General features: G+C 33.3%; 1 protein-coding gene across 1 annotated transcript; it reads left to right on the forward strand.

Moving 5' to 3' along the window:
• Positions 1 to 1,843: 1,843 nt before the first annotated feature.
• Positions 1,844 to 7,242, forward strand: LOC113713246 (calcium-dependent protein kinase 17-like). Its single transcript, XM_027237281.2, has 8 exons — positions 1,844 to 2,525; positions 3,794 to 3,937; positions 4,711 to 4,863; positions 5,040 to 5,155; positions 5,673 to 5,840; positions 6,135 to 6,262; positions 6,469 to 6,568; positions 6,921 to 7,242. The coding sequence occupies exons 1-8, from the start codon at positions 1,844 to 1,846 to the stop codon at positions 7,020 to 7,022; spliced, it is 1,593 nt and encodes a 530-aa protein (XP_027093082.1). The 3' UTR covers positions 7,023 to 7,242.
• The last annotated feature ends 418 nt before the right edge of the window (positions 7,243 to 7,660 follow it).

Raw genomic sequence — 7,660 nt, forward strand, 5'->3', positions numbered from 1 at the left:
ACCTTCCTGTGGAAAGGGATACAAGGGGACTGAAACAAAATGGTATCTTGTTAAAGAGCAGCTTGTTCGAGTTAATGAGGAGATATAAACAAGGGAGATATTGGAAAATATTGTTTGGTAAAAGTAGATAAAAATGAGAGGATGGGAAACAATTATTAGAATCTTCATCATAACGTTATGGCATTTTTGCGCATTGAAAGTTTGATGGACTTTGACACCAAAAAGAAAATGGTAGTTGAAAGGACAGAAACATGTTCACTTCTTTAATTAGTGTCCTAAGGCGTAAGTGAAACCCAATCACTAAACCAAAGCAATTTATTGAATCGAAAAACAAGAAATGAACACTTAAATTTGAAAGGGTGAGAAGAGGATGAAAAGCCTTTGACAGACAGCTCAGGTGTTCCATAGCATTAGTTATCCAATCTGGAACCCTGAATATTCTTTATTACTTCTTTCTCATCAGTAGAATTTTTGGCTGGCCTAAGTAACACACTTATTGTCTTTTAAATGGAAAAATTATTTAAAAGGTAAAAAAATTTAAAAAAACTCTTTTGTGATAAACCTAATATACAGAAAAGCTCCATGTGATTTCAAAATATACAAAACGATACCTTATGTTTTAAACTAATTTGTAAATGTGACGAAATCCGTTAAAATTAACAGAAATGACTTATTGGAATCTAAAAACAAATTTTTATATCTAATTTTTAACAAATATACCTATTTTACTCCTTAGTTCCCAATTCTCTCTCTCTCTGGAGAATGAAACAAATGATTTTGTTGAGTTGCCTTTTGTTTAGTTATATCAGGGCATTTTTGTCATTTTGTCCGTCTCCGTTAATTTTAATAGATTCCGTCGCCTTTACAATTTAATTCAAAGTATGAAGTGTCGTATTATATGTTTTAAAACCATAGGGGATTTTTTTGTATATTATGTTTAGAACAGGGATTTTTTTTTTTGAATAATCCCAGATAGAATCTTCTTGGAATATAATTAACCGTAAAAACCACAATTTTTGTCCATTTTATTACAGTTAACTCCAATAAAAAAAATTTACTTAATCAGAAAATTGAAAATGACGGAAATTTGCCACCTTCAACACAAACAAAGTTAAAAAAAAAAAAAAAAGGGAAACAATGATGCTTAGATTTTCAAACTAGCAAAAGATGCTACAAGCCTACAACACTACATCCAAGGTAGCAAAGCAAACTGTCTTTACAACCCCAAAGGCTCATTCAGATAAGCTGATGTAGCACTATTGTAAACTGATACGACTTTCACAACTATTGACATGTCAAAATAAGCTTGACTTGAAATTGAAACTACCATCAGTTCTGTCATCCGTACAATATGCGTACAACTGGTCGTTAAATCTGGACCAAAAATCACTAGCACTTTTTTAGGCTTAAAATTCTCTCTACCATTCTTGTATGAAATGTAATTTTTCCTCAACGATCTGTCTTTACACCCCAGAGACTCATTCAAAGGATGTAGGCAAACATTATTAACAAAAGTTCTCTAATTTGTCCTACAATTCCTCACCATCAATTCCATCTGCAATGACCAGCTCATTGCAGTGTTTCCCATATTCCTTCATCCACCTCTAACTTCATTTTTGTACGTGCTGTGCATGGATCCCTCTCTTTGATCAAAATTTTTAATTTCTTTTTTCTTTTCAAGGTTCCTCAAAACCCCATTTTTTTTCCTTTGCTCTCTCTCCGGGCCTTGGTGTCCGCCACCCCACTCTCCCTCGCACTAAATCGTGATCTGATATTTTTATCTCTTACCCCTTCTTCTCGTCCTCGTCCTCATTTGGTGATCTACAGCTGCCCTGATCATTGAATGGGGAACTGTTGCTCCCAGAGCAGCACAGACAATGCTGCTGCTCCTGAAAATAATGCCGAAAATGGAGAATCTGAACCTAAAACTGGAGAGAGTGCTACCACACCCCCTAGGACTACCCCTCCTTCAGCCTCTCCTAATCATTCCACCAAGCCCTCAAAGCAGGCTCCAGTAGGGCCGGTTTTAGGCCGTCCAATGGAGGATGTTAGGTCATTGTATACCATTGGAAAAGAACTTGGAAGAGGGCAATTTGGCGTTACACATTTGTGCACCAACAAACAAACAGGTGAGCAATTTGCATGCAAAACCATTGCCAAGAGGAAGCTTGTAAACAAGGAGGATATCGAGGACGTTAGAAGGGAAGTCCAGATCATGCATCACTTGACAGGCCAGCCTAATATTGTGGAACTTAAGGGAGCATACGAGGATAAACATTCAGTTCATCTGGTGATGGAGTTGTGTGCTGGAGGAGAGCTGTTTGATCGGATTATTGCCAAGGGACATTATACCGAGCGAGCTGCTGCATCTTTGCTCAGAACTATTGTTCAGATTGTGCATACATGCCATTCTATGGGTGTCATTCATAGGGATCTCAAGCCTGAGAACTTCCTTCTCTTGAACAAGGATGAGAATGCTCCTCTCAAGGCTACAGATTTTGGTCTCTCTGTTTTTTACAAGCAAGGTTAGAAGGTCATTGTGTTTTTTTATCTTATTTATTTTTTTAATTGCTGAATTTTGTTGAAAACTTTTTTTTGTCATGTAAAATTTTTTTAATCAGCCCTTAGTAATTCCCTCCAATGATGTAGAAAAGAGAAAAGGTGTACTGTGAATAGGGTATGTATAGAATGATGGAGGCTCAAGATAGACTTTTTCAATTCTTTGTTTCATGATGAAGAGAAGTCCTTGAGCCATGCAGGCATGCAGAAGAAATCTAAATCATCTAAGATTTTGTTTAATTAAATGGATATGTATGAGGCCTATGAATAATGTTTAAGTAATCAAATATTTGTACCTCATTAAGAAGATCATGGGTAAAGGAATTAATTCAAAATAGTTGAGAAAATAAGAAAATTTGTTCTACCTAAGTAATGAGTTATAGGCATACTCCAACCTTGCTAATGGCAATTAGCCAGCTTATTTATTTATTTTTTTAGTCAGCTTATCTTGATGATTCAAGTTACCTTTTTTTTTCTAGTCTGGTACAGAAAATAAGAGAAAACATCAAACTAAAAGAAAATCAATAGAATTCACATTATGGACTAGTGTCTTGCCTATAGTTGAATAAATGTGGAGTTCTATTTTTCTTTGTTGTGTTTGTTTTCAAGTGATAATTCTTGTTGATCCAAAGGACTTCTATATTATATTATACTGATGAATAGATGAAAACTATTTAATTGAACCCCAAATTTGATATCTCTATATGATTCCTTGACTTGATACATGTAGTTTTAATTGAGCATGAACAACTTATCAATGTGCATTTGCAAGATAGAACAAGTGGATGTTATACCAAGACACTTGTGCCCCTAAAGAATTAGGTCTACAGACTCGAAAATGTTAATAAACCAAGAGATCATAAATCTGACAACGAAAGTTGCTGAGATACAAAGTATTACTTACATGAGAAACATTTTTACCTCAAGATAGTTATAAGCTTAAGAGTACGATAAATTTCTTGAAGTTTAGACTCAGAATAACAAGTAATTTCTTTAAAATTGTCAAGCAGAGTTAATCTTCAAATTTGTTAATTAGACTCGTGAAATAGGGAATTATTAGACTATAAAATTAAGTATCACATCTCAAGATGCTACCATTGCAGTCCCAAATCTTAGAAATCAATAGGGCCATTAGCTAATTAATCTAATATGGTCCTTTCTTGCATTTTTGTTTTGGTTAGTTTCCTTTTTTTCTTGGATTCTATAATCAATCCCTTTGCATTATCCACGGCAGGAGATACGTTCAAAGACATCGTGGGAAGTGCCTACTACATTGCACCGGAAGTCTTGAAGAGAAGATATGGACCTGAAGTGGATATCTGGAGTGTTGGGGTTATGTTATACATTCTTCTTTGTGGAGTCCCTCCTTTCTGGGCTGGTATTATCTTTATAAATTCCTTATTTCTTGAAGGCTTAAGTCCTCTTCATGGTCATTCTTTTGTTAATAACAAAAGCAAAATAAGGCTTTTCATTTGTTTTTTTTCCATTCCGATAAAGGATCTTCTGTTATGATTTTTCCTATTAAACTCTTGTTACATTGCTTATCAAATTGACACATGTTTCATGAAACAATGGATAATAATCGAAGTTTTAAAACATCCACTTGGTTTTACCGGAGATGTGTTAGAGAAAACTTCCCAATGTGTTACGGTTCCTCCTTTATTTCCATTGTTAATCTTAAACATTTACTTCTTGAATGTCATTAGATAAAGAGTTATATTTTTAAAGTCAACATAGACTATTGTTACACTAACCCTTTCTTATTGAAAAAGTACTTTTAAATATGGATTAATTTTCCATACACTGACAGTGTATACACTTTCATCATTAAATGCATGACACATAATTCAAATTTAAATTTGAAATTCAAATTTTACATATATGTCACGCATTTAACCGTGATAATGTATACACTATCAGTATGCATAAGATTTGCTCTTAAATATACCAATGCACTCAAAACAATTTGAAGTAGAAGATTATGCTAAAAATTCACCTAAAGCCGCCTCCTTTGAACATATTGATTACCTATTACTAAAATGTTAGATTCCAGAAATCCACTAGAATTTTCGGATGAAGGGATTAATTAACTTTAGGAGTGGCTAATGCATTTCACACTAACGCTAAACGACATAATAAATTGTGTTGCAGAGTCTGAGAATGGCATATTCAATGCAATTTTACGTGGCCACGTGGATTTTACAAGTGATCCATGGCCTTCAATTTCATCCGGAGCAAAGGATCTTGTAAAGAAAATGTTGACTTCTGATCCCAAGCAGAGACTTACAGCAGTTCAGGTCCTAAGTAAGTATGAAAAATCTATTATTGGCACAAATTTAATCACATTAGCTTCTGATCTATATCAAGGCTCTTTTTTCTGTAGCATGGTATCTGGATTTTGTACCATTTTAAATCCTACAAGATAAGAGTATTTTTTTTTATGGAGTTATGTTAAACTAATGTTTTGTCATTTGTTTCAGATCATCCATGGATCAAGGAAGATGGAGAAGCACCTGATACGCCTCTTGATAATGCTGTTTTGGCCAGGCTCAAGCAGTTCCGAGCCATGAACAAATTCAAAAAAGTTGCTCTTCGGGTAAAGATCTGTGTGTTTGGAAATAATTTTTTGAAAAGAAAATTATAGTACTTTTTATGATATAATATATGTGACATAAAAAAGTGATAGACAGATAAAAGATTTGTTGAAAAATGTGTTTATTATACAATCAAATAATTTTTTGCAAATAAGAAGTTATCCAAACGCATTTTCATAAAATATACTATTGTCATGGTGTAAAAATTCAAATTGTTCTAATGTTTTTGTATTAGCACATAATTACAAGTCAATTTAGAACTTCCATCATTCATCTTCTTCCTCCACATGCATCTACAACTTTCTTGACTCAAATCAGGACTAATCTCACACGCAACTCGCAAAGTTCAAGGATTTAAATGTTGACAAATAAAAGTTTAGAATTCAATAAAAAAAAATCTAAAACCATATGCATAATCTCTTTAACTGCACAGTTGACTTAGTCCTTATAATTGCTTCAATTGGATATGCCAATTAATGTAACAACTACCCTGATCCTTTACTTTCTTGGAATGAGCAGGTTATTGCAGGTTGCCTATCGGAGGAAGAGATCATGGGACTAAAGCAAATGTTCAAGGGCATGGATACTGATAATAGTGGTACAATTACACTTGAGGAACTGAAGCAAGGATTGGCTGAGCAAGGGACTAAGCTATCAGAATATGAAGTTAAACAATTGATGGAAGCAGTAAGTTCCAATGCATCATATGTTGCTATGTATCCAATTCCCATGCATGGCATTTTGAAGTAAAGAAACAAGTAAAAATTACAGACTCTGATTCATTTTGGAAGTTCCAGACACTTTTAATCATATGTTATATTTTAATATGATTAAACTAACTGTTTAGATTCTTCTATCCCTATTTTTATAAATACTTACATAGTTCTTTTGAAATTATAGGGTAACCATATCGTTGAATTACCTGTTTAGGTTCATATTATACCCTATTCTTTTGTCAACGCTTTTTATTTGAAAATACAGGCTGATGCAGATGGGAATGGGACCATAGATTACGAGGAGTTCATTACCGCAACAATGCACCTGAATAGAATGGACAGAGAAGAGCACCTTTACACTGCCTTCCAATACTTTGATAAGGACAATAGCGGGTAATGATGATGATATGATATTTAATTATCTTTAAGAAAAAAAAATCTATTTCAAGATTTCTATGTTTGGTATAAATAATAGCTCGTTGAATATTTATTTTTTTTAAAAAAATTGATATTTGTTATCAATTCTTTCTTTTATATAACAACTGTTCAGGAGCTTTGTTTCACCTTGAGTGGAAATGTGATATTGTCTATCTAATCAGGTACATTACAATAGAAGAATTAGAGCAAGCTCTCCGGGATTTTGGAATGAGTGATGGGAAGGATATAAAGGAAATCATTTCTGAAGTTGATGCTGATAATGTAAGTACAAAGAAACATTTTAATCATTTTTCTAATATTTATGTTGAATTTCTGTTGCTAGAAAAAATCTTGATGCCAAAATCATGTACGATTTTAATCCAGAGTGATGCTCTTAAAGAAAGAGAAATAATAAGTTAGGAAAAAAGAAAGAAAAGAATTTTAACACTTGGCAGGTTCTCATTATGTTCTATGCTGAAGAAAAATTTGAATAATTTCATAATAATTTTCAATGCATTTTCATCAATAACATTTTGTGGAGAAAACTTGTTAATGCTAAGACTTTCATTAGCATTCTCTTTTTTCTTCTTCCAAATTTTTTTCCCACTCAAACAACCGCTTGTAACATTTGCAGGATGGCCGAATAAACTATGATGAATTTGTGGCCATGATGAAGAAAGGCCAACCAGATGCACCAACCAACATAAAGAAGAGGCGGGATGTATTTGTTTCATAAACTTGGATAATAATCTGCAATATATTGTAGGTGAAAGATGGGAATTGTTGCTTATAATCATCATTTTAGATTCTGCAGTCAGGTTTATGATCCATGTATATTTAGTAAGTCTGGGATAATATCACTCGTGTATATATATTGGCCATGACATAAATTGCTGAACGTATTGGAAGGAAAATCAGGTTTGAAGGTTGAGTCATGAGTGATTGATGTGGTTCTATCCCATTTGTAAACACTGAAGATCAGGTTAATGGTAAGGCTTGTTCTTTATTTAGGATTACTGGAATTCTAATTGTAACTTTAATTTCATGTTGACACCAAAAGTAGACATAACTTGTGTGTCTCATCTTCTCACACAAAAAATAAAATAAAATTATTGGTAATAATTTTAGTCAAGGTGTCAAATTTGGTCATTTGGTGTATGTTTTGTTGCTGATAAGTCTAAGAAGTCACTGGCAGTAAAGATCAATAATGGTGCCAAACCTGTAATGCGCTTTACATTTATATACTATAAAAACATGCATAAAATTTTGGATGGCTTACAATTTTGTATCCATGACTTCCATTCAACTTGTTGGAATGTATTTTTAATCATCATTGTTAAATTGACATATAATGCAATTAATAAGTCTGAGGAC

Source organism: Coffea arabica, chromosome 1c, assembly GCF_036785885.1.
Source record: "Coffea arabica cultivar ET-39 chromosome 1c, Coffea Arabica ET-39 HiFi, whole genome shotgun sequence".
Taxonomy (NCBI): domain Eukaryota; kingdom Viridiplantae; phylum Streptophyta; class Magnoliopsida; order Gentianales; family Rubiaceae; genus Coffea; species Coffea arabica.

Coding starts and splice junctions, on each gene's coding strand:
- LOC113713246 (XM_027237281.2), top strand. CDS start 1,844: ATGGGGAACTGTTGCTCCCAGAGCAGCACAGACAATGCTGCTGCTCCT. Junction 4,864..5,039: donor TACAGCAGTTCAGGTCCTAA/GTAAGTATGAAA, acceptor CATTTGTTTCAG/ATCATCCATGGATCAAGGAA. Junction 6,263..6,468: donor TTTGATAAGGACAATAGCGG/GTAATGATGATG, acceptor CTATCTAATCAG/GTACATTACAATAGAAGAAT.